Source organism: Colossoma macropomum, unplaced genomic scaffold (genome assembly GCF_904425465.1).
Source record: "Colossoma macropomum unplaced genomic scaffold, Colossoma_macropomum, whole genome shotgun sequence".
Taxonomy (NCBI): domain Eukaryota; kingdom Metazoa; phylum Chordata; class Actinopteri; order Characiformes; family Serrasalmidae; genus Colossoma; species Colossoma macropomum.
This window is the reverse complement of record NW_023494787.1, coordinates 2,513,832-2,530,885: the sequence shown is the minus strand read 5'-3', so window position 1 is coordinate 2,530,885 and position 17,054 is coordinate 2,513,832. Positions and strand designations below refer to the sequence as shown.

The 17,054-nt window shown below is 40.5% G+C and overlaps 1 protein-coding gene across 1 annotated transcript; it reads left to right on the top strand.

Moving 5' to 3' along the window:
• Nucleotides 1-1,483: 1,483 nt before the first annotated feature.
• On the top strand, nucleotides 1,484-15,326 carry mreg (melanoregulin). The gene is made up of 5 exons (XM_036565853.1): nucleotides 1,484-1,936; nucleotides 9,419-9,581; nucleotides 10,949-11,039; nucleotides 11,207-11,370; nucleotides 14,106-15,326. The coding sequence occupies exons 1-5, from the start codon at nucleotides 1,839-1,841 to the stop codon at nucleotides 14,304-14,306; spliced, it is 717 nt and encodes a 238-aa protein (XP_036421746.1). The 5' UTR covers nucleotides 1,484-1,838; the 3' UTR covers nucleotides 14,307-15,326.
• Nucleotides 15,327-17,054: the final 1,728 nt, after the last annotated feature.

Sequence of the window (17,054 nt, the reverse complement as noted above, 5' to 3'; positions counted from 1 at the left end):
TATTGTTACAATGTCAAGCTTGTAACAATAGAAGAACCCTTTTTGGTGCTATTTAGAACCCTTTTCAAAACGATTCTATATAGAACCGTCTACCACACGTTCTCCATCAATCTGAAGAACCATTTTGCGATGCAAAGAACCATTTAATCATGCAAAAGGTTCTTCGAGTGTTCATGGTTCTATATAGAATCATTTTCTTTAGTAAAGAACCCTTGAAGAACCATCTTGTGCAGAAGAACTCTTCTGGGTGCTTGAACGGCGTGGCTGTGGACAAAAACAGCTGGAAAATAAAGCACCACCACTTGGGCGAAAGCTGCGTCTCCTTTAATAGTGGTGAGCGCTACAGTGTGAATATGAGAACAGGGTGAACAGACGTCCCCGTTTTTGGTGGACTGTCCCTGAGTGGAGCTGTCCCCAGAAATGTCCCCATTTTTAACACGTGAATTAAAAACACAGCAGAAAATCCTAAGAAAGACCTGCAGCAGAGCAGACGGGCAGACGTCTCACGTTGTGCTTGTTTTGTCCAGCAGAGGGCGCTGCTGCTGCTACTGACCACTTCTACCACTTTCTCGCCTAGTCTTACAGAACACTGCTGTGGAAAACTCCACCAGTGAGTCCTCAACATCACCGCATACGTGACGGTGACCCAGGAACTAAAGCAGGGGTGGAGATCGAACTACCAGGTGATCAGTACATTCTTAAAAAAGAGGATTCTTTAGTAAAGAACCCTTGAAGAGCCATCTTTTTAAGTGTGCAGAAGAACCCTTCTGGGTGCTATATAGATGGTTCTTCAAGGGGTCTTCAGGGTTCCTCAGGGTGATGGAAAATGTGCATGAATGTGCTACAAATGGTTCTGTATAGAACCTTTTGAAAAGGGTTCTTCTATTGTTACAATGTCAAGAGTGCTTTTTGTTGCCATATAGAACCCCTCTATAGAACCACTATATAGAACCATTTTCTTTACAAAAGAACCCTTGAAGAACCATCATTTTTAAGTGTGTGATTGCAATGTTTTGTATGCTGGACAGTGACATCACTAAAAAAACAACTTTATCTCAAACCTTTTCAAAAATGGTTCTATATAGCACCCAAAAGGGTTCTTCTATTGTTACAAGCTTGACACCCTAACAATAGAAGAACCTTTTTGGTGATATATAGAACCATCTACAGCACATTCTCCATCAATCTGAAGAACCGTTGCATGATGCAAAGAACCCTTTAATCATGCAGATGGTTCTTTGAGTGTTCATGGTTCTATATAGAGCCATTGTCTTTACTAAAGAACCCTTGAAGAACCATCTCTTTAAGAGTGTAGGGATCGGTCACATAGTGACCTTTCTGACCTTTGTATTCCCTGGGTTCCTGCTCCAAACTCCACTCCAACCCCACAAACCCCCCAGATCACAGCCCTCTGACTCTCTTCCTCAGAGGCAGGTCTGTGAGGTCTGTGAGCAGTGTGACTGGTGTGATTGTGTCTCGTTGGCCTCGGGGCCTCAGAGGGAATTGTTGGGTCCACATGACTGAGCTGTGACTGTTTACGGGGCTCCGTGTTCGTTCTAGAGGAACGTTTGTTTGCTCCTTTGCTCATTTGCTTTTCATGGCCTCGAAGTCCGTATCTTCTGAGTAGGTCCTGGAGCAGCATCAGCAGCCCTCATCCTGCAGCATTTTGGAGCCTCTGGAGGAACCTCTGACCCTCGGCCCACTCTGAATGGCGGAGAAGTGAAAGCGGTGGTCCAGGACGAAGCCCATTCAGATGTCCCACACTGACAGCTGATGCATGCAGCCCTCTTCTTTCCTTCTTCTGCTCTCTGTTCCTCCCTCGCTCGCTCTCCTTCAGGATGGGTTCGGCCTTCAAGAGGTTCTGCGCCAGGTTCTGCTGCTGCTGCTGTACTTTTGATGATGACGACGATGATGAAGAGAAGAGACCGTTACTCGGGTATTTATCATACATACATACTATCTATCTTACAAATTATTCACTGCCCTGTGCATTAAAGGGGAACTCACAGAGTCAGAATGTGTTGTAGTCATGGCGACCCCTGGTTCCTATCACCACCACTGTAAAGACATCTGAACCATTTCACACCAAACCACTCTGAATCTCTCTGTTTACATCTCACACACTGAACTATGCAGGCAATTTGAAATATGGGTGGTTTTCCCCTTTAACTATGTCTATATCATACCACTGATTTTTCAAAATTTCTTCATAACTAAATTGTTAAGATGTAAACAGACTCATTCAGAGTGGTTTGGTGTGAAACGCTCCATTCTAGAGAAACTGACCGAGTCAGAACTGTTCACAGTGGTGGTGATAGGAACCAGACGTCCACCTCTAAAAGCTCCTCACAGAAAGTTACTTCATGAAATGGTTATGAATTCACTGCCTGATGACTGAGACACTGTTTTATGATAGTTTAGAGAACTTAAACTCCATTCATGGTGGAGGGATACATAATATGCAGGGCGATGTGAGGCAAAATAGTCCCCAAAGAAAACTTATTATTTCAGATTTTCCTCTATTTTCCATCATCAACATTCCATATAAACTCAGAAGACTCGTGTAGGTTCACTGGTGGTTCTGGATAGTAAATAAAATGTCTATATTTGTGTTGTAGTCATGGCGACCCCTGGTTCCTATCACCACCACTGTAAAGGGCCATTTCACACCAAACCACAGAGAGATCTCTGTTTACACCTCACACACTGAGTTATGCAGGAATTTCAGGAATAGTTTTGCTACAGTATTGTAGGATAAAACACCAAATTTTATAGAAAGTCACTGTTTTGAACAGTGCTACGTTTTCTTGAGCTCATGAGCAGTTATGCTTGTAAATTTAATATTTTTAAAAATCTCCTTCAGTCTGTGGCTGTGGCGCACGCCTCCTTCCAGAAATTCAGATTCATTAATTCAGCATCATGCCTGTCCTACATACAGAGCGGAGATCAGGGTCATTACAAATTCTTTTAAAATCTGAAAAACATTTTTAACTTTTTTGTAAAACTAAATTATTTCAAACATTAAAATATTTGTAAAAATATTTTTATAACATTTTGATATTAAAATGTTGTCAGTCCTCCATACTTCAACAGCAAATTCTTGTATCCGGTGATGCTGTGTGCTGTACAACCACAGTCCACAAGAGGGCGCTGATCAACATCAAAGAGACAATAATTTACTCTGAAAATTTGTGTGAAAATCAAATTTCACCTCTTTAAAAATCAAGTTTGCTTCTTCAGTTTTAACCACAAAGCTATGAGGCTAATGTAGCTAACAAGGAATGGAAGCTTTTACTCCACCAATTAGCATGGGGCTAACTGCATGTCTAAATCATCACACACTGTCCTCAAACTGTGTTCAGTGTCTCTAATAGACTTGATTATGTGGTAACTGACACTGTATGACCCACTGTTATCTATAAACATGGACTGAAATGCAGACAGAATTCAGGACGGCCGATAACAGAGAGAGTGTAGTGAGGAGAACTGACACTCAACACCAAAGTCTGTTTACTTGGCGGCCTTCTTGGCAACGCAGCCGGGCAGTTATTCCCACACATACGAGACCAGAACCCGTACTACAGAAACATCTTGACTCTGAAAACTGATCTGTTTGGTCTCCATGACGATTTCAGTTAGGACTGAATTCCGGACAGTATCTATTCCAGAATAACAGTTCCTGACTTCATAATCTCATCATGAACTCCAGATAAGAAAATAGCATCACACAAACATCCTAACTAGACTAAACCTCCTAAATCCTGTCCTAACTTTAGGATGAACCCCAACAGGGTCCTCACTTCTGTTTAAGGTCCGTTTCTATGGTTTTTAGGCAGCTGAGTCAGCAGCATAGTTCACTACCAGCATAATGAGCTCCATTTATTTCTACTGTAAAACGCTGCTTTCACTGTGAGATGATTTTCTTTTCTAACTCTGCGTTTTAAAGATCTCAGACGCTGCAGACTCGATCTCCACCGCCCCTCTGATCACCTTCGTGTGTTAATGTTGATGATGAAATATTACAGTGATGGTGGTGAATAATGAGGAGACGGAGCTGAACGTGTGTCTGTTTATTAGGAGGAGTAACGTTAGCGCACTCGGCTAAAGCGTTTGGGAAATGGAGACTGAAACTGGGGAGCGGCGACTCTGATAAACAGCAGGGGGCGCTCTCACAGTGTTCACTACTTACAGTTTATCACACTTTAGTTCAGTTTTGACCTTTTTTACATCAGTAACAGCAGCTTAACTCACATTTTAACATTATTTTGATGACGTGTTTACATTTCAGCTGTGTGTAGGTTACAATTTCCTAACTAAGATGCTGTAAGATAAGATGAAATTCCTAAATTAAGATCAGATTTGCTTCTGTAATATGAATTTGTGTAAAATCTTATCTTGACATCTCAGATCTTAACTCAGGACTAAAAGATAGGAAGCGCCCCCTGACTATCTCTTTGAATGGGAGAGACCTAAAGAATTGAAATTAAAAGCCATATTAACGTTTAAAATACATATTTGAAATCACTGGCAAAATCTGACAAACACGGCAGAAATATTTTCTACTTCTTGGATCAAATAACATACAAAAACACCATTTTTCAGTGGTGGAGGGCTTTTTCCGCTTGCAGCATAACCGGCAAGCTGATTGGCTCTTTTTTCTGGAAGGGCGGGACTTTCCTCGTAAACAGACGCCATATTGAGCGTTACAAGCTTTCCCATTCATTTTTCAACCAGTGACCGTCTCCTCCTCTCTGGTGGTGCCTACCGGGTTGGTCAGACACTAGAGGGCGCTCCCGAGCAAGTCTGAAATGAATGGCCTCCTATGGAGTTTTAGTGTAAAGTTGCAATTTGCTAATTGCTAATCCTTTTCATACAGACAGATCAACTCAAAAGATGTTTTCAAAACAAAACAACAAATGTCCTCATATATGTCTGCAATTCAGTCCATGTTTATAGATAACAGTGAGTTATACAGTGTCAGAAACCACATCATCAAGGTTGTAAGAGATACTGAACACCTCCACACGCTCACAGGGATAAATGGGTAATGACACTAACTAGGAGGCCACTCATATTCAGTGCTGCCAGATTGGGCGGATTTGTTTCGAAAGTGCTTTAGTGGGTGGACAAAATTTGGGCTGGTTTGTCATTAATTTGGCAGGTTTTTAAAAAGTATGTGTGTAATATATATACACCCTTAAAAAGACGGTTCTTCAAGGGTTCTTTAGTAAAGACAACGGCTCTATATAGAACCATGAACACTCAAAGAACCATCTGCATGATTAAAGGGTTCTTTGCATCATGCAACGGTTCTTCACGTTGATGGAGAATGTGCTGTAGATGGTTCTATATAGCACCAAAAAGGTTCTTCTATTGTTAGGATGTCAAGCTTGTAACAACAGAAGAACCCTTTTGGGTGCTATATAGAACCATTTTTGAAAAGGTTTGAGATAAAGTTGTTTTTTTAGTGATGTCGCTGTCCAGCATACAAAACATTGCAATCACACACTTAAAAATGATGGTTCTTCAAGGGTTCTTTTGTAAAGAAAATGGTTCTATATAGTGGTTCTATAGAGGGGTTCTATATGGCAACAAAAAGCACTCTTGACATTGTAACAATAGAAGAACGCTTTTCAAAAGGTTCTATACAGAACCATTTGTAGCACATTCATGCACATTTTCCATCACCCTGAGGAACCCTGAAGACTGAAGAACCATTTAGTCATGCAAAAGGTCCTTTTAATGTTCATGATTCTATATAGAACCATGAACAGTCAAATAACAATTTGCATGCTTAAACGGTTCTTTGCATGGTGAGATGGTTCTTCTACAGGATATAGCTATATAGCACCAAAAAGCGTTCTTCTATTGTAAGAAGCTTGACATTGTAACAGTAGCAGGATTCTTTTTGGTGCTATATAGAACCATATACAACACATTCTCAGTCAATCTGTAGAACCAATTAACCATGCAAAGGGTTCTTTGTGTGTTCATGGTTCTATATAGAATAGGGCTGTAATGGTACGTGTATTCACCCTGTACTGCGACGGTTCGGGGCAAATACACATACCTTTTGGTATCGGCTCAGCTCGCTTGGAACCTCAATGGAGGTGATACCAAAAATAGTACCAGGTACCAGGTTTGCCTGATGGAGAACCAAAAAAGGCGACTGCAGTGGAGCCGAACCGATAACATGCATTTAGTTTATGTTAGTTAATCTCAACTCCCCGCTGAGTGCTAATGACCCATTACAGGCTGTACCAACTTAGGTTTCCTCAAAGGGGCGCTATAAGACACTGTAACTTGCACTAGCCTTGTGCATTTGGGTGTTTTTGTTGCTTTTTTCCAGTTGTACTGAACTTGTACCGAACCGTGACTTCTGTGTACTGTTACACCCATAACATTACTAAGTCTTTACTAAAGCACCCTTGAAGAACCATCTTTTTCAGAATATATAAAAGGATTCCAGGGACTTTTCAAGCTTAATGCACGATAGAACTTCCTCAGTCAGTCATGTGTGGGAGGGAAGCCATGTTTCCATTTAGGAAGAATGGCACATCTGGCCAGTAGTGGTGAAGGCAACAACACGTTGTGCTGTAACAGGCATGTGCAATTCTGGGGGCTGTTAGGGATTTGGGGTCTAAATCACAGTTGAGGGTTTGCGTAAGTGTTCCAAACACATTAGACTAACGTTTGTCAGCTGAGGGCTCATCCAGAACAGAGGCGCATGACTGTTTACATCTCTCACATCTCTTCTATTCGGAAATACTTTTGGCAGATTAGCACTGGTGAAGTGAGCTTTATGGAGCGCCTTACACCGCAGGAGGCCACGTCTGGCGCATACGGATGAGGAGCGTACTCGGCCCAGGGTGTGACTCCAACGGCCATCCAAAGTAGTAATTTCCAGATCCTGTTCCCAAGACCTTTTAAGAGATTCAGTGGGTGCTACATGCAAATAATTAATTAGATCATAAATGACAGATTCAGAGAGTCGCTTCTGAAAAGGGTCAGTGGTAAGAAACTGATCGATATGAGCCACAAGGTAGGCGTTTCTAATAAAGTGGCCAGAGAGTGGACGGTCAAGGTAGGTGTTTCTAATAAAGTGGCCAGAGAGTGGACGGACAAGGTGGGTGTTTCCAATAAAGTGGCCAGTGAGAGGAAGCACAAGGTAGGTGTTTCTAATAAAGTGGCCAGAGAGTGGACGGTCAAGGTAGGTGTTTCTAATAAAGCGGTCAGTGAGTGGACGGACAAGGTAGGTGTTTCCAATAAAGTGACCAGTAAGTAAAAACACAAGCTGGGTGTTTCTAATAAAATGGCCAGTAAGTGCAAACACCCAGTAGGTGTTTTTAATAAAGTGGCCAGTTAATGAAAGTCCAAGATAGGTGTTTCTTATAAAGCGGCCAGTTAATGGAAGTCCAATGTAGGTGTTTCTAATAAAGTGGGCAGTGAATGAAAGTCCAAGGTAGGTGTTTCTAATGAAGTGGGCAGTGAATGAAAGTCCAAGGTAGGTGTTTCCAATAAAGTGGCCAGTGAGTGAAAACACAAGGCAAGTGTTTCTAATAATGTGGTCAGTGAGTGGAAGCACAAGGTATGTGTTTCTAATAAAGTGGCCAGTGAGTGGAAGTACAAGGTAGGTGTTTCTAATAAAGTGGCCAGTGAGTGGAAGCACAAGGTTGGTGTTTCTAATAAAGTGGCCAGTGAGTGGAAGTATAATGTAGGTGTTTTCAATAAAGTGGCCAATGAGTGAAAGTACAAGGTAGGTGTTTCTAATGAAGTGGGCAATTAATGGAAGTCCAAGGTAGGTGTTTCTAATGAAGTGGGCAGTGAATGAAAGTCCAAGGTAGGTGTTTCTAATGAAGTGGGCAGTTAATGGAAGTCCAAGGTAGGTGTTTCTAATAAAGTGCCCAGTGGTAAGAAACTGGTCTATATGAGATTCAGGAGGACGGTTGAGAAAGTGAGGGAAAGGTTTTAAAAGAAATATCTAATCTGAAATAAACAAAAAAGGTGATTGTTAACCAAGTTAAATTTAGCTGATAGGTCTGAAAAAGATGAGAAGACACCATCGTCCTACAGATTGATCATTGTGGTCAGGCCAGATACAGAATGCAGGGTCAGAGCAGGACAGGAGAAGCAGCTGGTTTTAGTGTTCAGTTTTGTACACATGTTGCTGAGCCTTCAGGCCAAAAAACTGCAATTCAGTCTCATCAGACCACAAGACCTTCTGCCGAATATCAGGGTTTAGTGAACTCTTTGAATGTGAGGATAACCCACTCATAAAGGCTCTATTTCTGAAATGCCTTGAAGACTGAAGGTTTATCCAGAAATAAAATGTTCAATAACAGCCATTTGCTTCTATAACCCAGCCATCTGAGGCCTCACAGTCCCTTCCATAAAAAGTGTACTTGTTATCTAATTTAATCGCTGCGGAGGTGGTTTTTCACTCTTGTCCAGACTTTAAACTTCTGCATAACTCAGTCCTAGAGCTGTAATCAGAGTGATTCAGAGTGGTTTGGTGTGAAATGGTTCAGATGTCTTTACAGTGGTGGTGATGGGAACCAGGGGTCGCCATGACTACAACACAAATATAGACATTTTATTTACTATCCAGAACCACCAGTGAACCTACACGAGTCTTCTGAGTTTATATGGAATGTTGATGATGGAAAATAGTGGAAAATCTGAAATAATAAGTTTTCTTTGGGGACTATTTTGCCTCACAACACCCTGCATGTATCCCTCCAGCATGAATGGACTTAAAATTTAGTACAACGTGGGTGTTGCCAATAAATTGGCCAGTAAGTGAAAATGCAATGTAGGTGTTTCCAATAAAGTGGCCAGCAGGTGGAAGCACAAGGTATGTTTCTAATAAAGTAGCCAGTGAGGAAAAACAAATAATAGGTGTTTCTAATAAAGTGGCCAGTGAGTGAAAGCACAAGGTAGGTGTTTCTAATAAAGTGTCCAGCAGGTGGAAGCACAAGGTATGTGTTTCGAATAAAGTGGCCAGTGAGTGAAAACACAAGGTAGGTGTTTCTAATAATGTGGCCAGTGAGTGGAAGCACAAGGTAGGTGTTTCTAATAAAGTGGCCAGTGAGGAAAAACAAAAGATAGGTGTTCCTAATAAAGTGGCCAGTGAGTGGAAGCACAAGGTATGTGTTTCTAATAAAGTGGCCAGTGAGTGGAAGCATAATGTAGGTGTTTCCAATAAAGTGGCCAATGAGTGGAAGTACAAGGTAGGTGTTTCTAATAAAGTGGCCAGTGAGTGGAAATATAAGGTAGGTGTTTCTAATAAAGTGGCCAGTGAGTGGAAGCACAAGGTAGGTGTTTCTAATAAAGTGGCCAGTGAGTGGAAGCAGATGGAAAACAAATGGCTGTAAACACGTTATTAAAATTTGTGTATGTGTTTGTGTGTCTGTGTCAGTAATGAGACTTTAGAGTATTTTGACCGTGAGGCCAAAAAGAGGCGGGATCAGGAGACCAACCTATGGAGTGAGCCCGGAGACCCCTCCCACTCGGAGAGAGACGATGACCGGACGCTTTATAACCTCCTGCAGAGCAGAGCCAAAACACGCATGGGCTCACAGGTGCGCTGCACTCCTCTACTGGACTTCTTTAAATGTGGCCTGAATATGTGATGTGAAGTACACACGCGTGTCAGGATGTTAGAATAAAGGTTCAATTATTCATACTAATTAGCAGTACATACATCACTGTAAATCTGCACCACTACATGAATATACAGTCAGGGTTGGGCTGTAACACAATACAAGTATTGGGAAAACATATTCAGAATACAGAATTATATATATGATACACAGAGACTTGACTGTTACCTGGTTAGGATGGGTGGTATTAGTGAAGCAATGTGAACACTCGTTATCCGATTGTAGATTCTTCCTTTTCTTTTTCTTATTTTTCTGCCATATTTTTGTCGACTAACTCATCTCACCTTTTTTCATCTCCACCGTTCCAACTCCAGAATATTCGGTTCTGATCAGGAACAGTGGGCTTGTATACAGCTTTTTGATCCAACGTAGAGTTTTCATACAATCATGGTTAAATTAATTATTCAGGTATTAAGGAACTAATGGGGTGCAAATGTTTGTGCACCCAGCTTATATTACTGTGATAGAAGACCATTAGTAACATTTAGGATATAACAGCAACCACCAGCAACCACTTAGCAAATCCCTAGCAACCATCAGGGATACCATAGCAACCGCAAAGCAACACCCTAGCAACCACCTGGGATACTGTAGCAACTGCATAGCAACACCCTAGCAATCATCTGGGATATCATAGCAACCACCAAGCAACACCCTAGCAACCACCCAGCAACACCCTAGGAACCACCTGGGATACCATAGCAACCGCATAGCAACACCCTAGCAATCATCTGGGATATCATAGCAACCACCTAGCAACACCCTAGGAACCACCTGGGATACCATAGCAACCGCATAGCAACACCCTAGCAATCATCTGGGATATCATAGCAACCACCTAGCAACACCCTAGGAACCACCTGGGATACCATAGCAACCGCATAGCAACACCCTAGCAATCATCTGGGATATCATAGCAACCACCTAGCAACACCCTAGGAACCACCTGGGATACCATAGCAACCGCATAGCAACACCCTAGCAATCATCTGGGATATCATAGCAACCACCTAGCAACACCCTTGCAACCATCTGGGATAGTACAGTAACAGCCTAGCAATGTTAGCAAGCAAAACTGTGCAATTTCTTTACATTTTCTTCAAGAAATGCACTTTTCTAGTTATTATTATTATTATTATCATTATAATAATAATAATAGTAATTATTATTATTATTGTTGTTGTTGTTGTTATTATTAGTATTATTATTATTATCATTATTATTATCGTTATTATTATCATTATAATTATTATTATTATTATCATTATTATTATTTTCTACTGCAGGGCTACCGGAGGCTGAGTGTGGACATTGAGGCCATGAGGGAGGTCAGGAGAGAGGTGCGGGACAAATGGAAAATGATCCTGGAGAATCTGGGTGAGTGGATGAATGTTTACATGTTGACACGTGTTCAGTATTATCACTGCTGTTGTACTATTAGATATTCTCAATATCAGATCACAGCCTGACCTCCTCCGTGCTCTCTCTCTCTCTCTCTCTCTCGCTTTCTGTCCTCTCTCTCTCTCTCTCTCTCTCTCCTGCAGGTTTCATGGCTGAGGCTGATTCGTTGCTGAATGTGTCTGCGAGTGCATCGTATGATCGTATGCGAAACGCAGCAGCCGCTCGAACTCTGCTCCAAACTCTCCACTCAGAGACGTCCATCTTCAACAGCAACGAGCCCCCGCCCGAGAGATACCTCTTCACCCTGGTGAGACACGAGTGAGACAACTGTAAACAATCACACTGTCGGGTCTGAAGGCTCTGACTGTTTGAGTCTCAGTTCCTCAGAACCCAGCCTCTCTTCACCACTGGAGACCCCACTGATGTTCCCTCTGAGCACATGGTTAGACGTGGTGGTTCTCTATCAGAATCTGCTTTGAAAATATCTGCTCGTTTAGATGTGACACACCGACCTTTCCATACGGGTGAGGCTCTCGTCTTTTCAGCATAGAACAGTAGAGTCCTTGCTAATGTTTCTGGAAACATTACATTCGGCCTATAAAGCCTGAAATAATCATTTAAAAGTCAGAGGTGTTGGGTCGGGAGTTTTTCACACCACGTCATACATCTTTATGTATTAACGTCACACACAGACTCAAAAAGAAGGTCCGGCTCGATGTTTCGGTTTCAAATGATCTCAGAGTCAACATCACACTGATGAAGATGTGATGATAATAGATAATTCACTCACATCCTCAGAGACGCTCCTTAAGCAAGATTAGACTGAGTTCACTTTGAATTTTCCTTTAGTCCTCAGATTCATCCGCTCATGAAAGAGGGCTGAAGCACAGCTGACGATGCAAAATATTCCACCACACTTTGCGTGCAATTACACATTTCTACCAAAGAGGTCTCCAAATCCCCAAATGTTACGTAGTGCACCTTTAACAAGCAGATTGGAGAAAGAATTTAGACCCCTTTTTTTGGTGCCTCGCTAAAAAGAAGGAAGTGATCGTGAAAAGATTCACAGGTTCCACTACTGTTGTTTGCTTTTGGGATCTGAAGGAGCGTTTGGACCTGGAAATGGCTATTAGATCAGACTTAGCAAGCGGAGAGCTGTCTTTGGTTGCCTTCCTGACAGAATAGCACAAAGGAAGGCTTTAACTGTTTCATAGGCTAATAAAAATGAGATGGGGAGACATTATTTTCAGAGATGGACCAATCAGTGTTTTTGGGGCCAATATCGATCACTGATCAACATTCAGCATGATCGGCCAATAGCCGATACCGATCGAGAGCAGGGCTGGATACCACATATAAAGGCGCAGAAGGCAAACTACAATTTTTAGATCTTTTTGGCCATAAAAACCTTCGTAAACGTTGTACGAACAAATACCGTGATATAACGTTAGAGCGAACAACAACACAGCAAGTAGCTATAGCATGTAGTTAACATTAGCTAGGCTGTGGGTTTGTAAACTGCCACTACAGTTGCTGCTGCGAAGCTAACCACAAACATTAGCACACGGGACAAAACAATACTGATCTATTAATAAAATAAGTTAATGTTGCCCACCTGTCCCTTTTTAAGCCTTCAGCTCTTTAACAGCTGAAGTCGGCTTCTTTTTTGCCAGCTTCTTGTTCGAATGTTCCCGTTCCACCTTAAATAGTGCAGCACTTACATTCTGGCGCTTCAGGCTAGCATAACCGTTCAAATAACAGGAGCCTACGCAACCGGCGCAGCTAACAGGACAAAACTGTCCTCTTGCTTTTTTGCTGGTTTTTAAACGTACTGAAAAAGCTAAAAGGGCTGACACACAATCGCTTTTGTAGTTCAGGGTCTCATTTTTATTTTCAGTCCCTGCCAAAGCCGCAGGTCATGAAGCTAGCGCACTGTGAGCTAAGCTAAGATTACCATGCTAAGGTTGCTAACAGAAACGAATCCTCAAAACTTCTACAACAAACCACGCTAATCACAGCTCTACATGTTCACACAGCGAGTTCACAGTGATGCAGGAGCCAAACGTGAGGTAATTTATACAGGGAGTCCCAAAAAAACTGACATCATTTGAGATGTGAACATCTGAGTAGCTACATGTCCTGGCAAACGAATTTAAATAGGCTTCATGTTGAACAACAGAAGATTTATTGATCAAAATTCGAACAAGAAATTCAGAGGGATGTAGATTTTCCCTGTCATCTGTCTTTAAGGCTTGAACGAGCTGCAGCTTTCAGTCATTCGCAGGTGTTTCCTTACGACACGCCAAAGTGTCGTACGAGAAATCTGGGTTTCCAGAGATGCTCTTCTTACGGACTTTCTGGGGCTTCGCACAAATGTTTCTCGAACCTGATTGACGATATCTTCTGATACTGGTGGTCGTCCAGATCCCTTCGCCCCTTCCTCTTTGAATTTTTTCTGCTTTCCAGTTGGTGCATTTTTATTGGATTATCTCGAAAATGCGCTGCACTCTTGTTTGACTGTGTTCAAGCATATTCTAACACGCTAAATGCCTTTTCATTTCTGGTGAACGCCGTTCTTCAACCTGAAAAAAACATTAAAAATTAAACCTGGTTAGTTTTTACATTTTGTTAAAATTTGAGATCATTTGATTTGTTATTCGACTACAAAATGATGTCAATTTTTTTGGGACACCCTGTACTTCAGGAAAAATTATTTTCATTAGTGAAATAGATTTGTCGAGGCTGAAGTCGGCTTCCTATTCGCCAGCTTCTTGTTTGAATTTTCCTGTTCCACCTTAAATGGTGCAGCAGTTACATTCTGGAAATATGGCTCATATGTTTTACGTCACTGATCAGCGCTCAGGACCGGCTAAGTTAGAGAAATATCGGCCGATCGTTTAATTGGGCTGAAAAGATCGATCCTTCCGTGTCTAATTATTCTGATGAATCTCTGCGAATCGCAGGTAAAACAGTTTTGTTAAAGTCGATGCTAAATGACTGTTTTTATATATTTTACTTAACATGCCTGTGTCCATCTTTCAGGACCGGCTGATTTATCTGGACGCTGCAGATGATTTTCTGGCGAAGGCTCGTCGTTTCTACCCACCTAGAGATGATGATGATGATGAAGAGGAAGAGAGAACCATAAACCTGCCGCTTCTGCTGTCCCGGATGAAACAGAACATATCTGGAGGAGAGGAAGACGATGATGATGATGAAGGAGAGATCAGTGGACAAGATTAATACCTGTCATCTAAACTTAATTAGCAACTGCAAAAGGACTTAAGGAGTAAGTTTAGATTTAAGGACTAAGACTAAAGCTAACAGAACGTAAGACTGTAGTTTTAAGGTGGAGAATGGTGAGTTTTAAGGTTTCAGATAAGGCTGGTTTTAAAGGCGTGTCTTGGTGTTTGCTTTATGGTTCAGGCTGAGGCTAGTTTTAAGTTTTAAGCTAGTTTTAAGGTTTAGTCTAAGGGTAGTTTTAAGGTTTAAGTTAGTTTTAAGGTTTAGTCTAAGACTAATTCTTAAGACTAGTTTTAATGTTTAAGCTAGTTTTAAGGTTTAGTCTAAGGGTAGTTTTAAGGTTTAAGCTAGTTTTAAGGTTTAGTCTAAGGCTAATTCTTAAGACTAGTTTTAATGTTTAAGCTAGTTTTAAGGTTTAGTCTAAGGGTAGTTTTAAGGTTTAAGATAGTTTTAAAGTTTAGTCTAAGGCTAATTCTTAAGACTAGTTTTAATGTTTAAGATAGTTTTAAGATTTAGTTTAAGGGTAGTTTTGAGGTTTGAGCTAGTTTTAAGGTTTAGTCTAAGGGTAGTTTTAAGATTTAAGCTAGTTTTAAGGTTTAGTCTAAGGCTAATTCTTAAGACTAGTTTTAATGTTTAAGCTAGTTTTAAGATTTAGTTTAAGGGTAGTTTTGAGGTTTAAGATAGTTTTAAGGTTTAGTCTAAGGGTAGTTTGGAGGCTGGTATTCAGGTTTATTCTAAAACTAGTTTGTAGGGTTAGGCTAATTTCAAGGTTCAGACTTGGGACTGTTTTTTATTTTTTAAGACTTGTTTTAAGTGTTAACCTGGTTTTAAGATTTAGACTTAAGCTAGTTTTTAGCTGGACCAAGTGGGTTACTGGGATTAACATAGCTCATGCTTAATTCAGCTCAGCTTTATGTAATTCATCCAACAATTATTTTTGCGTAGTGTACCAACGGCCAGAATGAACCCAAACAAATCTGAAATATGAACAGACTGAATTGTGATTGAACCAATAAATAAAATTTGAAGCAAATGTATCGTTTGTATCCAGTGTTGTGTTGCTGTGTCTGTTATGTTCTTAATGCTCCTCTGTTTTGATACTTCCAGCTTCTGGTCTGAATGAGTGTCCAGTTTATTAGGTACACCGACCCTGTCTTCACGTAATTCTTCTGTTAATATGTGTCATGAAAAATTCCCTGAACATTTGAATGAAGTTCAACTACTTGAACTTCTGAACAGAACCTGTCCAACTTCCTAGGAGAACATCTACAGTACGGTAGAGAACGCGTCCCCATACTGAGGAAACTGCACAGTTCCATCATCCCTCAAAAAAATTCAGTAACACTAAAATTGATAACCAATCACGTTGATTTATCAGTCTACTCAGGCTTTAGCAGAGCTCAGTAACGCCGAGATTAATAACCGATCACGTTGATTTATCAGTCTACTCAGGCTTTAGCAGAGCTCAGTAACGCCGAGATTAATAACCGATCACGTTGATTTATCAGTCTACTCAGGCTTTAGCAGAGCTCAGTAACGCCGAGATTAATAACCAATCACATTGATTTTTCAGTCTACTCAGGCTTTAGCAGAGCTCAGTAACGCTGAGATTAATTACTGACCACGTTGATTTATCAGTCTACTCAGGCTTTAGCAGAGCTCAGTAACGCCGAGATTAATAACCGATCACGTTGATTTATCAGTCTACTCAGGCTTTAGCAGAGCTCAGTAACACTGAGATTAATAACCGATCACGTTGATTTATCAGTCTACTCAGGCTTTAGCAGAGCTCAGTAACACTGAGATTAATAACCAATCACATTGATTTTTCAGTCTACTCAGGCTTTAGCAGAGCTCAGTAACGCTGAGATTAATTACTGACCACGTTGATTTATCAGTCTACTCAGGCTTTAGCAAGAACTTTAGGGTTGGTAAAGTAGCCATATGTTGAGTTTAAAATAGTTAAGAAACAAGAACTGATGATGTTAATTTATAAGGTTGTATTTGTAAAGAATTATTGGGTGAGTATTCTATTTAGGAATATTCTCCTAAAAATGTAAATCATAACTGTATTCTGAATACTGTATTTACATAATGCAACATAGGCTGAATAGAGACACTTACTGTACATTACTGTAGTCTGAACATGTATTCCCAATATTTATCCCAATCCTATTCACTCCTATTCATAGGTGAATGTATTTCGCTGCTGTCAGAACAAAACCTCATATCTCCATTTTTGTCGATTTTCAGTTTTTGGCATAATTTGAAATTGCTCTTTACATTGTGTACAAATTTCATGATAAATGGACCAAAGGAAGTGGCCCAAAATTAATTAAAAAAAGTCTGCTTCCACTGACTTACATTAAAAGGAAAATAGGTTTTTTCTTTCTCCTGTAAACTTACCATTTTGGAGATGCAAGGTTTTGTTCTTTTGTTGTTGTTGTTGTTATTATTATTATTATTATTATTATTATCATCATTTACTTCATCAGAATAGTTACTGGTGCAGCATTTTTCTTAGAACTATACTGAGTTTGCTTTTTAGTCTTAAGCAGGAGGAACAGAGCCTTGCAATCAGTGGTTAATCAATCAATAAAAAAAAGATGTATTTTTAAAAATCCAAAGCAAATATGAAAATATTTAATGGAGTTTATTAAATTAAATCACACGTGATGCTTAGAGTGAGCTCTCAGCACTGACCAGAAAAAAAGAAAAATAATCTAATTTTTTTTTCTGACTTTTATT

Excerpts from the sequence above, each read along its gene's own strand:
- mreg (XM_036565853.1), top strand. The coding sequence starts at position 1,839 with ATGGGTTCGGCCTTCAAGAGGTTCTGCGCCAGGTTCTGCTGCTGCTGC. Across the intron at positions 1,937-9,418 it reads GAGAAGAGACCGTTACTCGG|TAATGAGACTTTAGAGTATT; the intron begins GTATTTATCATA and ends TGTCTGTGTCAG. Across the intron at positions 9,582-10,948 it reads AAACACGCATGGGCTCACAG|GGCTACCGGAGGCTGAGTGT; the intron begins GTGCGCTGCACT and ends TTTCTACTGCAG.